Source organism: Hyperolius riggenbachi, chromosome 4, assembly GCF_040937935.1.
Source record: "Hyperolius riggenbachi isolate aHypRig1 chromosome 4, aHypRig1.pri, whole genome shotgun sequence".
Classification (NCBI taxonomy): Eukaryota; Metazoa; Chordata; class Amphibia; order Anura; family Hyperoliidae; genus Hyperolius; species Hyperolius riggenbachi.
Genome location: NC_090649.1, coordinates 14,946,222 through 14,963,765, shown reverse-complemented (window position 1 = coordinate 14,963,765; position 17,544 = coordinate 14,946,222). Strand labels below are relative to the sequence as shown.

Genomic DNA, 17,544 nt, shown 5'->3' with positions numbered 1-17,544 from the left:
AAGTGCCACGTGCAAAGGGAAAAGTGTCACGTGCAAAGTGCCATGTGCACAGTGCCACCTGCAAAGTGCCACGTGCCACGTGCAAAGTGCCAAATGCAAAGTGCCAAATGCAAAGTGCCAAGTGCTGAGTGACAGTCAGACAGCAGAGGAGAAGACACTAATGCACACTAACTGTCACACTAGCACTGCTCACAGCACAGCAGTTCTGTAGTAAGCTAACACAGTAGTACTACTACTCTAACAACTACTAGCACTGACTGCAGTACTATAGTAGTACTAACTACAGAATAACACAGTAATCCTATTCCCTAACCTAACCTATACTGTAGATAAGGCTAGCTGGCCAGCAGGCAGCAGCTGGCCTGATCTATGCACAGCACACACAAAGACACATAGCAGCTGCAGCAGCCCTGCAGCACACACTCTGACTGTCACTCACTGAATGAAATCAAGCTAGCTAGCTGCTACCTAATTAACAATATAACAATAGTGTAGTGATAGTGAAGGGGTTAATCACTGAACAGCTTTAGGTTTATCACTGTATACAGCACTTGCTAGGCCAGCAGCACTGGAGCATGTCTCTCAGTGAGCATTTACAAGCAAGGATGAGATTTCTCATCATGGCAGCCCTCCTTATTATATAGGGGGGCCTGGCCAGGGTTCCTTTCTGTGGTTGGGTGCCAGGGTTTAGGCTGGGAGCCCTCTGATTGGCTCAATGAGGTCAGATGGGGCTGGCCAGGGTTCACTTCTGTGATTGGTTGCTATGGCTTCTGCTGGGAGCCCTCTGATTGGCTCAATGATGTCATCTCCTTAGTTACAGTATTCGGATTCGGATATCCACCGGATATCTGCGGATATCCGGGTATGCGACCAAATATCCGCAGATAGCTTTCAGGATTTGCACAGAAATTCGGAATTCGAATCGGATAGCTGAAAAAAGGTTGGATATCCGGGTTATCCGGAATCCGGATAAGTACCACTGCCCGGATGTCTATGTTAAAACGTGGGCAGCTTGAGCAGAGTTCAAAAAGTCCATAGACTACAGACAATGCCTGTTACTCTAAGTGCTCCTGCTTGGAATTGCTGGAATTGTTGACATTTTCTGGAAATGTGGGAAATTCATAGTATTATTTGGCAATTTTGATGTTTGTGAACCTATAGGCTCTCTTCATGGGAATGTTCGGTTTTACGTAGTTGTTTTTCTAGCTCTTCTACAGGTGGACAATTTGCACCGCACCTCAATGCCTGAAAACAAAATGCCTTTCTGCTGTGCTACTATAGCTGTGCTACTATATGATATTTTACAGACACTTTTGCTTAATCTGTGTATTTATCGTATAACAGATATCGTCCATATTTACCTACTGACCTGAATTAGGCCTCCTGAATATTTTCAGATTTTCCTCAACGCTTCCGAAATGCCTAGTTTATTATGCTGTCCCTGACATGGGGCTCAATTCACAAAAGGGTGCTAACTCAGTTAGCACGCCTAAAAGCTTTGAGAGTGCTGACTAGGGTACTAAGCAGTTAGCACGCCCAAAGCTTTTATTGATCGTGCGCAAAGTTTAAGCGCTGCTCTGTGCGCACGAAACGTCGCACCGGGTGCGATTATAGTGTTGCAATGGCTGCCCCTAAAACATTGCACTGGGTGCGCCCAAAACATCGTGCCGTGCGATGTTTCGGGTGCACCCGGTGTGACGGTTTATGCGCATCCGGTGCAACATTATAGTCTCACTCGGTGTGACGTTTCGTGCGCACTGTGCAGCACTAAACTTTGCGTGCACTAACTTAGCACATGAAACTTTGCACGTCCTAAAGGGCTTTAAATGTGCTAAGGGGCTGTTAGGCATGCTAACTAAGTTAGCACCCTTTTGTGAATCAAGTCCATGGTATACTTAAAGGGAAGGTCCAAGCTGACAAAAAAAAAAACTCCACTTACTTGGGGCTTCCTCCAGCCCCTGAAAGTCATTCTGTGCCCTCAACCACAGCTCCTCCCCCTCGCGGTGCCCTGCGCTGAAGAAGTTGACCTTGCCAGGTCGGCGTTCGGGTCGGCTTCATGTGCACTCCACGGCGCGGGTCATGTACTGCGGTTGCAGTAGTTCTGCGCCTGCGCAGTAGAGACCCGATGACGTCATGTACACCACGTGACCCACGCCGTGGAGCGCACATGAAGCTGACCCGGAAGCCGACCTGGTGAGGTTGGCTTCTTCAGCGCAGGACACCGGGAGTGAGAGGAGCTGCGGTGAGGGCACAGAACGACTGCCAGGGGCAGGAGGAAGCCCCAGGTAAATGGAGTTTTTTTTTTTTTTTTGTACAGCTTGGATGTTTTCTTTAATTTCTGGAGTATTGAATATATTTAGCTATTTTTGCTTTAATAAAAGTTTAATATACAAAAAATAAAAAAAGGATTTCAAACTGTTCACATAGTTTCTCCATGTCTACAACATGACTGAACACTGATGTTCACTCAGTAATTATAAAGTGATCTACAAAGATAATTGTTTTGCTTAGTTGGTTGCTTCAGTTTTCGCTCTGTGACTAATTTAGACCTGATGTTCAGTTCTGGTCTCAGGAGGATGATGTAACATTTGGGAATGAAGATACAGCCCAGGAGTCCAGCACTGGAGGCCAAGATGGAGAAGACCTCCACAGCCACCATGTACTTCCCTTTGGTGCTGAGGTAGGCTGGGATGAAGGCAATCCAAACACTGCAGAAGACCAGCATGCTGAAGGTGATGTACTGAGTTTCATTGAAGGTGTCTGGAAGTTTCCTGGCTAAAAATGCTACAATAAAGCTCAACAAAGCCAAACATCCCATGTAGCCAATAACAATGTAGAAAGCAGTGGTGGAGCCCTCGTTACACTGCAGTATTATCTTCCCCACTTCCACCTGGGTATTATGTTCTGGGAAAGGTGGTGAGAAGGTCAACCAGAAGACACAGATCACAACTTGTACAGATGAGCAGATAATTAGAAGAGAAATAGAGAGATGTCTCCCCAGCCATCTCCTCAGTGTCCAGTTTTGTTTTGTAGCTCTGAAGGCCAAAATAACAGTGACTGTTTTAGCCAAAACTGAAGAAACAGAGATGGAAAAAACAATGCCAAAAGCAACTTGTCGGAGGAGACAAGACATCTTTGTAGGACGTCCGATGAACAGCAGAGGAAACAGAAAGGATAAGCTCAGCGAGAGGAGAAGAATGAAGCTGAGGTTCTGGTTATTGGCTTTTACAATTGCCGTGCCTTTGTATTTCATAAATATACCAAACACAACAGAGGTTGAAAGAAAAAACAATGCAGCAACCACAACAAGGCACAAGCCCGGCGTATCTTCATAAGAGAGGAACTCAATGATTCTCGGAATACAGCTATCTCTTCTCTCATTGGACCATTCATCATCAGAACATTTCAAGCATTTCTCCATATCTACAAAGCAAATAAATGAAACAAAAATAGTACAGTACTGATAAAAAGTTATTAAACTGCAAGGTCAAGGCTTTCAATGATGGTGCTAAAAGACTTGATGAACAGTAATCTAATTAACATGTATAAATACATCAGAGGGCAATATAATAGCTTGGCGGATGAGCTTTTTGTCCCTAGGCCTTCTCAAAGGACTAGAGGACATGATCTGCGCATGGAGGAAAAACGTTTTAGCCATTTATTTAGGAAAGGGTTCTTTACAGTAAGAGTAATTAAGATGTGGAATGCATTGCCACAGGAAGTCATTATGGCAAACTCTATACCTGCATTTAAAGGGGGCTTAGATGCTTTCCTTGCGTTGAAAGACATCCATGGCTACAATTACTAGGTAATGGCTAATGATGTTGATCCAGGGATTTTATCTGATTGCCATCTGGAGTCGGGAAGGAATTTTTCCCTTTAGGGGTTAATTGGACCATGCCTTGTAAGGGTTTTTTCGTCTTCCTCTGGATCAACAGGGATATGTGAGGGAGCAGGCTGGTGTTGTACTTTGTACTGGTTGAACTCGATGGACGTATGTCTTTTTTCAACCAAAATAACTATGTAACTATGTAACTATGTAAGCCAGGATTAAATACAGAAATTTTCAACATTGTCTTAGTGAATACCTGTATCGGCTCAACTCTCCCCAAAACAGGGATTTTGGCTTTTGCAGAAGTTGGGATTTAGTCACCGGGTGCTTCAGAGAGGACCAAGCAGTCCATATCATAGCAAGCTAGTGGTTCCTCATCTGTGAGATATACCTGAAGATTGTTTAACCACTTCAGGACCAGAGAAATTTTCACCAGTCAGTGCTGCTCCCATTCATTCGCCAATAACTTTATTACTACTTATTACAGCTAAATAATCTGTGTATTGTTTTTTCAGGAAAATTAGGCTTTTAGTGAGTGATATTTTTGTTTAGTAATTACCTTATTTTCTATTAAAGGGAAAATAAGCGAAAAAATTGAAAAAAACACACTGTTTCTCCATTTAAATCCATTATAGCTTTACAATAAACAGTGCTATCTATTAGTAAAACATAAACATTTTATTTGCTTATCCACCCTGGTTATTACAACATTTAGATTCTGTTCCTAGTACAATGTATGGTGACAATGTTGTTTTTGGAAACAAAGGTGTCTTTTTTATGTTTTGTGTTTTTTGCTTTCTCATTGTACACTATCGATGATTACAAAATCTTATTTGCAAAAATAACAGTAATATACCCTCACGGCATACATATTTAAAAAGCCAAGTTCCTAAGGTAACAATATAGTTATTTTCTTTTATATTCTTTCACTTTTGTTTTCATTTTACAAGTGTTTGTTTTGGTACAGTATATACAAATGTTTTATTGCTTTTGATTCAGTTTGTTACTAGAAAGAATACACAGGACATAGCCCTTCAATCTAAAACACCCTAAAATGTATTCTACTATTTATCATGGTTAAAATGTTACCCCATATGTCTTGTGTAGTTTTACTAATAATTTCACAATTTGATAATATTTTGAAAATTAATTTTGAAAATTCATTTTTATATTAGATTGAGTTTGTCCGTACCTATTTCTTATGTGGGTCCAAGCTTTAAAACACGCCAAAATGTATTCTACAACTCGGCCCGGTTAAAATGATACCACATGTGACTCGTTTAGTAACAAACTGGTGGTGCACCCTCGATAACTACACTGGACATGTATACTCGTCCAGTTAGGCTGAAGTGGTTTTTAAGCATTGTTGGTTCTTTTAACAGTTAGTCTATGTACACAGTGGGGCATTGCATTACACATTTTGCAGAAGCAGGATTGCAGTGCAATTGAGGGGAACAGTCATATTGAACATTATATGTGGGGTACAACGCATACAGTGAAACATATGGTGCATACAAAGTATGTTTCACTCCACCTGTTAGCACACATGCTATGTAGTACCGCACTGCCCGCACTGCATGCATCGTGTTATGCCAATGGACTCCACTGCACTGCTTATGCGCCAGTGTGAATGCAATATAACTGCATCACATTAGGAATAATCTTGTCTGATGCAGTGCACCGCAACATCCCCCTCTGTGAATGTGGCCTTATTCTTCTGTTCTTCTGGTGATGCAAAGTCTTCATGATAATGAGATGGAAATTTGTTCTTGGAGTCACTCACCAGTCCTGTTAGTGATTTCCCCTTCTGGGCAGGGACGGCAGGCATAGCAGCATCTGTGAAAACCTTCCATGGGAATCTTGTGATACCCCGGGAGGCAGCTGGAGCTACACGCAGAGGTCGGTGTCTGAGAGAGAAGAAAACCAAGACTTATTTTTAGGCAATCATTTTGCAGTCACCTCTGAATTATTTGTGTGTTTTATGCAAACAGCCCTTCTAACTCCTGTCAGTTCCTCCTAAGCTTTGCCTGAGATGTCCATCTCCAACCTCCCAAGTCCTTCTCAGAACTCCCCTAGGCCAAGCAACAGCACAATTGTGTCTGTTCACATTTTTTTTAGGCCAAATGTTCGTATTTATGCTAATCTTTATGCCCATTCTCGGAACCAGTGGTCCTCAAGGTTGATGGGTCCATAGAGCCTGTTAAAATGTTCTACAAATGCTGAGGACAACTTATAGGATCCAAGCAATGCCCCAGGCTAGATCATTTTGCTGGTGAGGAAGCAGCAGAATTCTAGTTCAGTAAATTACAGCATTTCCCCAGGATATTGGGTGCTAGTGTAGGCGGAGATCACTGTCAGCTGGGGATACTATAGTGGCAGCGTAGACCTGTGTTATATATAAATCATCATCATTGATTTGTGCGTCAGTGAGGCTTGTACTAGGCTACAACAGCAACAAAACATTTGTAGAGCACTTTTCTCCCTGAGAACTCACAGACTAATACTGCTATTAGTAGAAGTGGGCCGAAATTTCGCATTTGCAAAATTTCGCATTGAAATTTGCAATTACGCATCGTAATCGTAATGCACACTTTCAGGTAAAAATCACAATTAATTTTGTATGTAATAGTAATATTTCTTAATTCCACGTAAATTTTTGTGTAATTTTCGCGAAATTTCGCATAATTATGTATTGACTTTAGTGGTTAATAGCAAAGTCCCCATAGATGCTATTGTCACCAAAATTGCTACATATGTTAAAGGCTACCCGAAGTGACATGTGACATAATGAGATAGACATGTGTATGTACAGTGCCTAGCACACAAATAACTATGCTGTGTTCCTTTTTTTCTTTCTCTGCCTGAAAGAGTTAAATAGAAGGTATGCAAGTGGCTGACTCAGTCCTGACTCAGGCAGGAAGTGACTACAGTGTGACCCTCACTGATAAGAAATTCCCACTTTTACCTTTTTCTTGCTCTCAGAAGCCATTTTCTGCTAGGAAAGTGTTTTATAGTTGGAATTTCTTATCAGTGAGGGTCACACTGTAGTCACTTCCTGTCTGAGTCAGGACTGATTCAGCCACTTACATACCTAATATTTAACTCTTTAAGGCAGAGAAAGAAAAAAAGGAACACAGCATAGTTATTTGTGTGCTAGGCACTGTACATACACATGTCTATCTCATCATGTCACATGTCACTTCGGGTATCCTTTGAGGAGAACAGTGGGTACAAGTTAGAAAGAATTTTTCAAAATCACCTTGTAGTTTTTGAGAAAAAAATATGCTTAAAAATGCAAAGAAAAATGTTTTTTAAACTGTCATTTTTCTGAGTTTAAAAAACATTTTTTTCTTTGCATTTTTAAAATCGATGTTCTCAAAAACTGCAAGCAATTTTTCAGAAAATATTTTTTTTTGACTTGTACCCACTATTCTTCTGTCAGTAATCCTCATTTGAATCACAAGTAATCACTCGTGATTACTCGTGATTAAAGCGGATCCGAGATGAAAAACTCACTACTGTATAATAAGTAGCTTGTCTATATATCTTATCTAAAGTTTAGATTTACAAAGCATACCTAGCTGCAAACAGCTTCAACAGTTTATGGTTATTTATTCCTGTGATACAATGAGGGCAGCCATGTTCTGTTTGTCACATTGTCACAGGCTGAGGGCTGGAGATGCTATCAGTTTGCCTGTGTGTAAATTCAGTCCCCTCTGCTCCTCCCTCCTCCCCTCTGCCTCTGAAATCAATGGCTAGTAACCTCCTCCTCCTCCTGCCCAGACTGATCTCCCATAAGCCCTTGCTACAGAGCCAAGGCACAAAAGGAGCTGTGGGCGTGGCTTGTTTAGTTTATAGGGAATTAGAGTATTAAAACAAAACAAAAAAGTATTTGGCTTGAGGAATGCCCTATAAACAATAGGAAAGGAACACAATTATGCAATGAGTAAACACTTACCTCAGATCCACCTTAATGTTGGAGATCATCCCTGCCTAGTACCTCTGGCTACCTGTACTGGGAGACCCCTCTGGCTGCCTGGCTTCTCTGGCTACCTATACCAGGGGCTTGGTGGCTTTTTTTTTTACTCTACAAAAACAAGGAGAAGCATTGGAAATTTGTACCAAGTTGCTTCAACTCATCTATTGATTGTGTTCATATTTCAAATCTTGAAAACATGGGGTTTGCAGAATGTCATAGTTCTCCCTGTAGTTAGTGTTGGGCAACTGTTCGGGTTCTGCAGAACATCACCCTGTTCGGGTGATGTTCGAGTTCGGCCGAACACCTGATGGTGTTCGGCCTTTTTAGTTCGGGTTCGCCCGAACTATTCAATGCCCGCCGAACAGGGCCGAACAGGGCCCTGTTCGCCCGAACATGCCGCAATACGGCCCCCCTATGGGGTCGCAGGCATAAGGGGGGAGCATGCCCCGATCGCGGGAGGGGGGGGTGGAATTTCCCCCACCCCCTCCGCTAGGTCTCCCCCTCTCTGCCCGCTTCCCCATAACAAAAGTTTGTTGAAAGTTAATACTAGTACCGGTGGCTGGCTGCTGGCCTGGCAGTGGAGTGAGTGAGGAGGAGGAGTCCGCCTAGGAGAGTGACGCGTTGAGGCCGGGCAGCGGGCGGTTCAGTGGTAGTACCCTTGTGGTACTTCTGCCCTTTCTCTGACCTCACGTCCTCTACGTGATGATGCATATGAGGGTACGCGTGACGCGTACCCTCGTATGCGTCATCACGTAGAGGACGTGAGGTCAGAGAAAGGGCAGAAGTACCACAAGGGTACTACCACTGAACCGCCCGCTGCCCGGCCTCAACACGTCACTCTCCTAGGCGGACTCCTCCTCCTCACTCACTCCACTGCCAGCAGCCAGCCACCGGTACTAGTATTAACTTTCAACAAACTTTTGTTATGGGGAAGCGGGCAGAGGGGGGAGCGCTAGCAGAGGGGGTGGGGGGAGTTTCCGACCCCCCCCCCCGCGATCGGGGCATGCTCCCCCCTTATGCCTGCGACCCCATAGGGGGGCCGTATTGCGCCATGTTCGGGTCCCCATTGACTTCCATTGAGTTCGGGGTTCGGGCCGAACATGCCGAACATCTGGCCCATGTTCGGCCTGTTCGGCCCGAACCCGAACATCCAGGTGTTCGCCCAACACTACCTGTAGTTGTAATTTGGAAGCAGTAGAGCGTAGCACCTGGTTAGCCATCAGTAAAATCAAGACGTTTTGAATCAGGATGAAACCATTTATTGACTAACTTAGAGATGTGTATTTTGGCAAATTGTCAGAGGATGGAATCTGACATTGAGATTAGGGGTTTAGCAAACTTTAGACAGAAGTGTGTCTGTTGCAGAGAACTTCATTTTTGGACCTACCTGAGTGAATAGTCGATTCCAGTGGATGGCGCTTCTATCGATATGTATTTGGGAAATATCAGCATTCTGGTAATAATATCCAACAGTCTTAGTTTCCTTACTTGAGTTTGGCCAAATCACAAAATTTAAAATCTCAAACTTTGCGGGAGAATTTTCGTCTCTGTTAATATACACCTCCTCTCCGCCCAGAGTCCGGAAACGCAAGTTCTTCAGATACAAATTCAGCTGGGAGTAATAATAATAATAATAATAATAATAACAACAACAATCATAAATACCGTATTTTTCGGACTATAAGACGCACTTTTTCTCCCCCAAAAGTGGGGAGAAAAAGTTACTGCGTCTTATAGTCCGAATGTAGCACAAACCTACCTATCCTGGCACTTGTTTCCATTCTATTGAAGTGAGTAGAGGGGAGGCAGCAGCGCTATCCATAGTGTTTCCACTCCGTTGTTATTACCTGCAGTACTTCACCTTTGATCTTAAACTTTAATTATGCCCCGCGGCAGCCCGATCCTTGAAGTAGCCGCTGTTATTACCCGCAGTGTTTACCATAATCTTAATCTTTAATTGTGCCCCGCTGCGCTTTACCATTGATCTTTAATTGTGCCCCGCTGCGCTTTACCTTTGATCATTAATTGTGCCTCGCTGAGCTACCTTTGATCTTTAATTGTGCCCCGCAGCGCTTTACCTTTGATCTTTCATTGTGCCCCGCAGCAGCGCGATCCGTCGTCCCCGCAGCAGTGAGATCCACAGCGCTTCCAAGCGGCATTGGAGCAGCCGCTGTAATGATTTGCAGGGACTGTCACGTTGTACGGCTGCCTCTATCTTCATGCCCAGCATCAGCGCAATCCCAGCTGACAGGCACATCTTCAGCCGCTTTAGTGGCAGAGTCCTCAGAGGCTTCCGTACTGGGGCGCCCTCTCATGACCTGCGGCGCACGTGGTCATGAGAGGGCGCCAGTACACAGGGCAGTACGGAAGCCTCTGAGGACTCTGCCACTAAAGCGGCCGAAGATGTGCCTGTCAGCTGGGATTGCGCTGATGCTGGGCATGAAGATAGAGGCAGCCGTACAACGTGACAGTCCCTGCAAATCATTACAGCGGCTGCTCCAATGCCGCTTGGAAGCGCTGTGGATCTCACTGCTGCGGGGACGACGGATCGCGCTGCTGCGGGGCACAATGAAAGATCAAAGGTAAAGCGCTGCGGGGCACAATTAAAGATCAAAGGTAGCGCAGCGAGGCACAATTAATGATCAAAGGTAAAGCGCAGCGGGGCACAATTAAAGATTAAGATTATGGTAAAGCACTGCGGGTAATAACAGCGGCTACTTCAGGGATCGGGCTGCCGCGGGGCATAATTAAAGTTTAAGATCAAAGGTGATGTACTGCAGGTAATTACAGCTGCTACTATGGATCACACTGCTGCCTCCCCTCTGCTCACCACAATTGAATGATTTGCATCCTGGACACCCAGACCGGACCCAGCTACTGCCACCATGGGGCTGGTGAGAACCTGAAATGTAATTGTAGTGATTGATTAATGTAGATGGGGAGGATGGGGGCTGTTGTGTAGTGCAGTGTAGCTATGGGGGCAGCAGGGGTGTAGCTTGTAAGTGTAATTTAGACAGAGACATCTTTGGGGGGGAGGAAAGGTCCATAAGACACTCCTGGACCATGGACTCACCTAGGATTAGTTTTTTTTTTTTTCCCTGGTTTTTACCCCATAAACCTGGGTGCGTCTTATAGTCCGGAGCGTCTTATAGTCCGAAAAATACGGTAAATACAGTGCTGTGAAAAACTATTTGCCCCCTTCCTGATTTCTTATTTTTTTGCATGTTTGTCACACTTAAATGTTTCTGCTCATCAAAAACCGTTAACTATTAGTCCAAGATAACATAATTGAACACAAAATGCAGTTTTAAATGATGGTTTTTATTATTTAGTGAGAAAAAAAACTCAAAACCTACATGGCCCTGTGTGAAAAAGAAATTGCCCCCTGAACCTAATAACTGGTTGGGCCACCCTTAGCAGCAATAACTGCAATCAAGCGTTTGCAATAACTTGCAGAGAGTCTTTTACAGAGCTCTGGAGGAATTTTGGCCCTCTCATCTTTGCAGAATTGTTGTAATTCAGCTTTATTTGAGGGTTTTCTAGCATGAACCGCCTTTTTAAGGTCATGCCACAACATCTCAATAGGATTCAGGTCAGGACTTTGACTAGGCCACTCCAAAGTCTTCATTTTGTTTTTCTTCAGCCATTCAGAGGTGGATTTGCTGGTGTGTTTTGGGTCATTGTCCTGCTGCAGCACCCAAGATCGCTTCAGCTTGAGTTGACGAACAGATGGCCGGACATTCTCCTTCAGGATTTTTTGGTAGATAGTAGAATTCATGGTTCCATCTATCACAGCAAGCCTTCCAGGTCTTGAAGCAGCAAAACAACCCCAGACCATCACACTACCACCACCATATTTTACTGTTGGTATGATGTTCTTTTGCTGAAATGCTGTGTTACTTCTACGCCAGATGTAACGGGACCTTCCAAAAAGTTCAACTTTTGTCTCGTCGGTCCACAAGGTATTTTCCCAAAAGTCTTGGCAATCATTGAGATGTTTTTTTAGCAAAATTGAGATGAGCCTTAATGTTCTTTTTGCTTAAAAGTGGTTTGCGCCTTGGATATCTGCCGTGCAGACCATTTTTGCCCAGTCTCTTTCTTATGGTGGAGTCGTGAACACTGACCTTAATTGAGGCAAGTGAGGCCTGCAGTTCTTTAGATGTTGTCCTGGGGTCTTTTGTGACCTCTCGGATGAGTTTTCTCTGCGCTCTTGGGGTAATTTTGGTCGGCCGGCCACTCCTGGGAAGGTTCATCACTGTTCCATGTTTTTGCCATTTGTGGATAATTGCTCTCATTGTGGTTCGCTGAAGTCCCAAAGCTTTAGAAATGGCTTTATAACCTTTACCAGACTAATCGATCTCAATTACTTTTGTTCTCATTTGTTCCTGAATTTCTTTAGATCTTGGCATGATGTCTAGCTTTTGAGGTGCTTTTGGTCTACTTCTCTGTGTCAGATAGCTCCTATTTAAGTGATTTCTTGATTGAAACAGGTGTGGCAGTAATTAGTGTTGGGCGAACACCTGGATGTTCGGGTTCGGGCCGAACAGGCCGAACATGGGCCAGATGTTCGGCATGTTCGGCCCGAACGCCGAACTCAATGGGAGTCAATGGGACCCCCGAACATGCCCATTTTGGGGACCCTATGGGGTCGCAGGCATAAGGGGGGAGCATGCCCCGGTCGCGGGGGGGGTCGGAAATTCCCCCCACCCCCTCCGCTAGCGCTCCCCCCTCCGCCCGCTTCCCCATAAAAAAAGTTTAAAGCAAGTTCAATAGTACCTGGGCTGGTGGCACTGGCTGGCAGTGGAGTGAGGAGGAGGAGGAGTCCGAGTAGCAGAGTGACGTTGAGGCCGGGCAGCGGGCGGTTCAGCGCTAGTACCCTTGTGGTACTTCCACCCCTTTCTCTGACCTCACGTCCTCTGCGTGATGACGCATACGAGGACGTGAGGTCAGAGAAAGGGCGGAAGTACCACAAGGGTACTAGCGCTGAACCGCCCGCTGCCCGGCCTCAACGTCACTCTGCTACTCGGACTCCTCCTCCTCCTCACTCCACTGCCAGCCAGTGCCACCAGGTACTATTGAACTTGCTTTAAACTTTTTGTATGGGGAAGCGGGCAGAGGGGGGAGCGCTAGCGGAGGGGGTGGGGGGAATTTCCGACCCCCCCCCCCGCGATCGGGGCATGCTCCCCCCTTATGCCTGCGACCCCATGGGGGGCAGTATTCGGCCGAACAGGGCCCTGTTCGGCCGAACAGGGGCCCTGTTCGGCCATGCATTCAGCAGTTCGGCGAACCCCGAACAGTTTGGCCGAACACCACCAGGTGTTCGGCCGAACTCGAACATCACCCGAACAGGGTGATGTTCTGCAGAACCCGAACAGTGGCGAACACTGTTCGCCCAACACTAGCAGTAATCAGGCCTGGGGGCAACTACAGAAATTGAACTCAGGTGTGATAAACCGGAGTTAAGTTATTTTTTAACAAGGGGGGCAATCACTTTTTCACACAGGGCCATGTAGATTTGGAGTTTTTTTTCTCACTAAATAATAAAAACCATCATTTAAAACTGCATTTTGTGTTCAATTATGTTATCTTTGACTAATAGTTAACGGTTTTTGATGAGCAGAAATATTTAGGTGTGACAAACATGTAAAAGAATAAGAAATCAGGAAGGGGGCAAATAGTTTTTCACAGCACTGTACAATAGTGTTTATCATTATTGATAGATTGATAGATCAACAGATAATTGAGTTTTCATGAAATTTCACATCATTTAGTTATGAATTACAGTTTTGCATTTGATCTTCATTTTGCGTAATATTTGCCAGGATCACGGCGGGGAGTGGCAGAAACGGCAAAGAGGGATCCAGGAGATCACAGTGACTCAATTGGTATGTTTTTTATTGTACAAACCAGACAGTACAGATTCTCTTTAAAGGACTTACGAGGCCAAATTCTGCCCCCAAAACCTAAAAAAAGTTAACTACCTGCATGAGTTTGTATGGCACGGAGGACGCCGTCCGCGCCCTCTGTGCCATTCCGCCTGGTCCCCTCTGTGCAATAGCGCCCCGAAAGGCTGCGACCCCACGGTCCGGGTCGGGATCTGCAGCCTGCAGAAAGATGGCCGCCGGAGCTGGCCACGGCTGCGCAGTCCGCATAGCCGCTACTGCGGCTGCGCAGCTCTAGGGCCAACCCTCCGATCCACGCTGCCTTTTACGTGGATCAGGGGGTTGGCCCTGGAGCTGCGCAGCCGCAGTAGTGGCTATGCGGACTGCGCAGATACTGACCCGGATCGTGGGGTTGCAGCCTTTCGGGGGGCTATTGTGCAGAAAGGACCAGGCGGAACGGCACGGAGGGCGTGGACGGCGTCCTCTGTGCCATACAAACTCATGCAGGTAGTTACATTTTTTTAGGTTTGGGGGCAGAATTTGGCCTCGTAAGTCCTTTAAAGTAGATTTGTGATGCAGTCAAAACGTAATAAAATAAACATCTCACCTTCTTCCTTGTTCTCCCCCTAGTTCAGCCTGATCATTTTCGCCACTCCCCGCTGCTGGGCAGTAGTTAAAAAAATAACGAAGGGTCAGGATGGTGTGACAGCAGGGAGAGGGAAAGGGTGGAAACAGGGCGGTAACAGGGCGGAAGGGCTGTCACTAACCTGCCTCTTCCTCAACCAACAGGATTCGACTTGACAAAAAATTATACCGGCACCGTACTGAGAGGGGCGGACATAACAGGAAGCTTAGTCTACAATACGGCATGTGCCCATTAAATAGACATAGCTATTATTCACAGTGCTGCTCATCCAGATTCCGGATATCCGGGTAACCTGGATATCCGACCATTTTTACGCTATCTGACCGGATACGGATTCCAGATAGCTGGGCCCAAATCCGGATAGATATCTGCGGATATTTGGCCGCATAACCCGGATATTCGCGGATATCCACAGATATCCTGATACAAAATACTGTAACTAAGGTGATGACGTCCTGGAGCCAATCAGAGGGCTCCCAGCAGAAGCCCTAGCAACCAATCACAGAAGGGAACCCTGGCCAGCCCTACCTGACCTCATTGAGCCAATCAGAGGCCTCCCAGCCTAAGCTCTGGCACCCAATCACAGAAAGGAACACTGGCCAGCCCCCCTGTGTAATAAGGAGGGCTGCCATGATTAGAAATATCGTCCTTAGCTTGCTGAATGCTCACTGAGAGACATGCTCCAGTGCTACTGCTGACATACCAAGTGTGTACACAGTGATAAACAGAAAGCTGTTCAGTGATTAACCCCTTCACTATCACTACAAATTTGTTAATCGTTAATTAGCTTGATTGATGTCATTGTCTGACAGTCAGAGTGTGTGCTGTGCTCCATTGCTGCTGGGCTGGCCTACCAAGGGCTGTACACACAGTGATAAGCTGTTCAGTGATTAAAGGGAACCAGAGAGGAATGGAGCCTGCAAAATGAAAAAGGCTTTTATACACACCTGGGGCTTCTTCCAGCCCCATAAGCCTGTATCGCTCCCACGCCGCCATCTTCTGCTTCCTGGAACCGCCGTTACCGGGCCCGTCACTTCTGGCGGACGCAGACAATTATCCGCATCACAGGGGCTCCCTCCATACCCGTACGCATGCGGCTGCGCAGTAGGCAGCCTCATGCGTACTAGCATAGAGGGAGCTCCGTGTCATGCGGCGAATCAGCCGCGTCCGCCGGCCGACTGGCTGACTCGCGGCAATGACGGGACCCGGTGGCGGCGGATCCAAGCAGCAGAGGATGGCGGCGTGGGAGCGATCCGTGCGTATGGGGCTGGAGGAAGCCCCAGGTATGTATAAAACCTTTTTTTAAACACCTTTGGTTCCCTTTAACCCCATTACTATCACTACACTATTCTGAAATCATTAATTAGCTTGATTGTGTGACAGACAGTCAGCGTGTGTGCCACGTGCAAAGTACCACATGCAGCGTGCAAAGTCACGTGCAAAGTGCAAAGTGCCACGTGCAAAGTGCAAAGTCACGTGCAAAGTGCAAAGTCACGTGCAAAGTGAAAAGACACATGCAAAGTGCAAAGTGCCACGTGCAAAGTGCAAAGTCACGTGCAAAGTGCCACGTGCAAAGTGCCACGCGGCACTTTGCACGTGGCACTTTGCACGTGGCACTTTGCACGTGACTTTGCACGTGATTTTGCACTTTGTGCTTGGCACTTTGCACGTGGCACTTTGCACGTGACTTTGCACGTGGCACTTTGCACTTTGCACGTGACTTTGCACTTTGCACAAGGCACTTTGCATTTTGCACTTTGCACGCGCACTTTGCACTTTGCACGTGACTTTGCACTTTGCACGTGGCACTTTGCATGTGGCACTTTGCACTTTGCACGTGACTTTGCACGTGGCACTTTGCATTTTGCACTTTGCACTTTGCACATGTCAGGTGTCAGGTGGCACGTGCAAAGTGCCAAGTGCCAAATGCTAAGTGCCAAGTGCAAAGTGCCAAGTGCCAAGGGCCACGTGCCAAGGGCCACATGCCAAGTGCCACGTGCCATGTGCCACTTCCAAGTGCCATGTCCGGCATGCTCCTGGCAGACGTTACACCTGCTGCTGCTGCATTGCCCTGCTCCTGCTGCCTTTGCTGCTCCCACTGCCAGGGTGTCACAGGCCACTGCTGCTGTGCTGATACCACCTATGTTTAACCCAAAACACAATTGCTGCGTAATTTTTTGGAGGTGTCTGGGCTGAAAACTGCCATGTCCCAGTTGTGCAGTTGGACTTTGGACACAATGTGGGTTGCACGACCTCTGTCTGGAACCTAGGCCTGATGTTAATTGACAGCAATTTTTTTTTAGGGGGGGGGGATTTAAAGTCCCCACATTATCAATTAGTGTTCCCCTTTAAAAAATAATGATGACCCTAAAAACATTTTTAAAACAATTTAAAGGGCACTTCTGTTTTTTCTATCCAGATATCTGAATCCGGGATGACGGCTGGGGTGGGAGGAATGGGGGCACACTGGGCTGGGGTGGGAGGAATGGGGGGCACCGTGTGACGGCTGGGGTGGGAGGAATGGGGGGGCACACTTTGGTGTCTCAGCTTTGGGTGCTGGAGGATAGAGTTGGGCCGAACCTCCGATTTTAGGTTCGCGAACCGGGTTCGCGAACTTTCGCGTAACGTTCGGTTCGCGTTAAAGTTCGCGAACCGCAATAGACTTCAATGGGGATGCGAACTTTGAAAAAAAAAATTATGCTGGCCACAAAAGTGATGGAAAAGATGTTTCAAGGGGTCTAACACCTGAAGGGGGGCATGGCGGAGTGGGATACACACCAAAAGTCCCCGGGAAAAATCTGGATTTGACGCAAAGCAGCGTTTTAAGGGCAGAAATCACATTGAATGCTAAATGACAGGCTTAAAGTGCTTTAAAACATCTTGCATGTGTATACATCAATCAGGTAGTGTAATTAAGGTACTGCTTCACACTGATACACCAAACTCACCGTGTAACGCACCGCAAACAGCTGTTTGTGTAGTGACGGCCGTGCTGGACTGGTGCGCACCATGGCGAGAGTGCAGGTTTTGGTGGCTTTACAGCCCATATGGTCGCCTGGCTGATGTAGCTGAATGACAGAACAGTGACTGTCCAGCTGATCAAATTTGGTCTGACCACAATGAAGCCACGACCTTATTATCTTTTGTGTGCCCCCCGAGACACTCATCTAGGCGCCGGTCATTGCTTCATTGTGATAAGCAAGCC

General features: G+C 46.2%; 1 protein-coding gene across 1 annotated transcript in view; it reads right to left on the bottom strand.

The window, feature by feature from the left end:
* Positions 1–2,467: 2,467 nt before the first annotated feature.
* Positions 2,468–17,544, bottom strand: part of LOC137504550 (vomeronasal type-2 receptor 26-like) — a 30,452-nt gene continuing 15,375 nt past the window's right edge. Inside the window, exons 3-4 of the mRNA XM_068233131.1 lie at positions 5,616–5,739; positions 2,468–3,423 (exon numbers count right to left, since the gene is read on the bottom strand). Of these exons, the coding sequence (XP_068089232.1) occupies positions 2,468–3,423; positions 5,616–5,739 (1,080 nt within the window). The remainder of the gene's footprint in view (positions 3,424–5,615; positions 5,740–17,544) is intronic.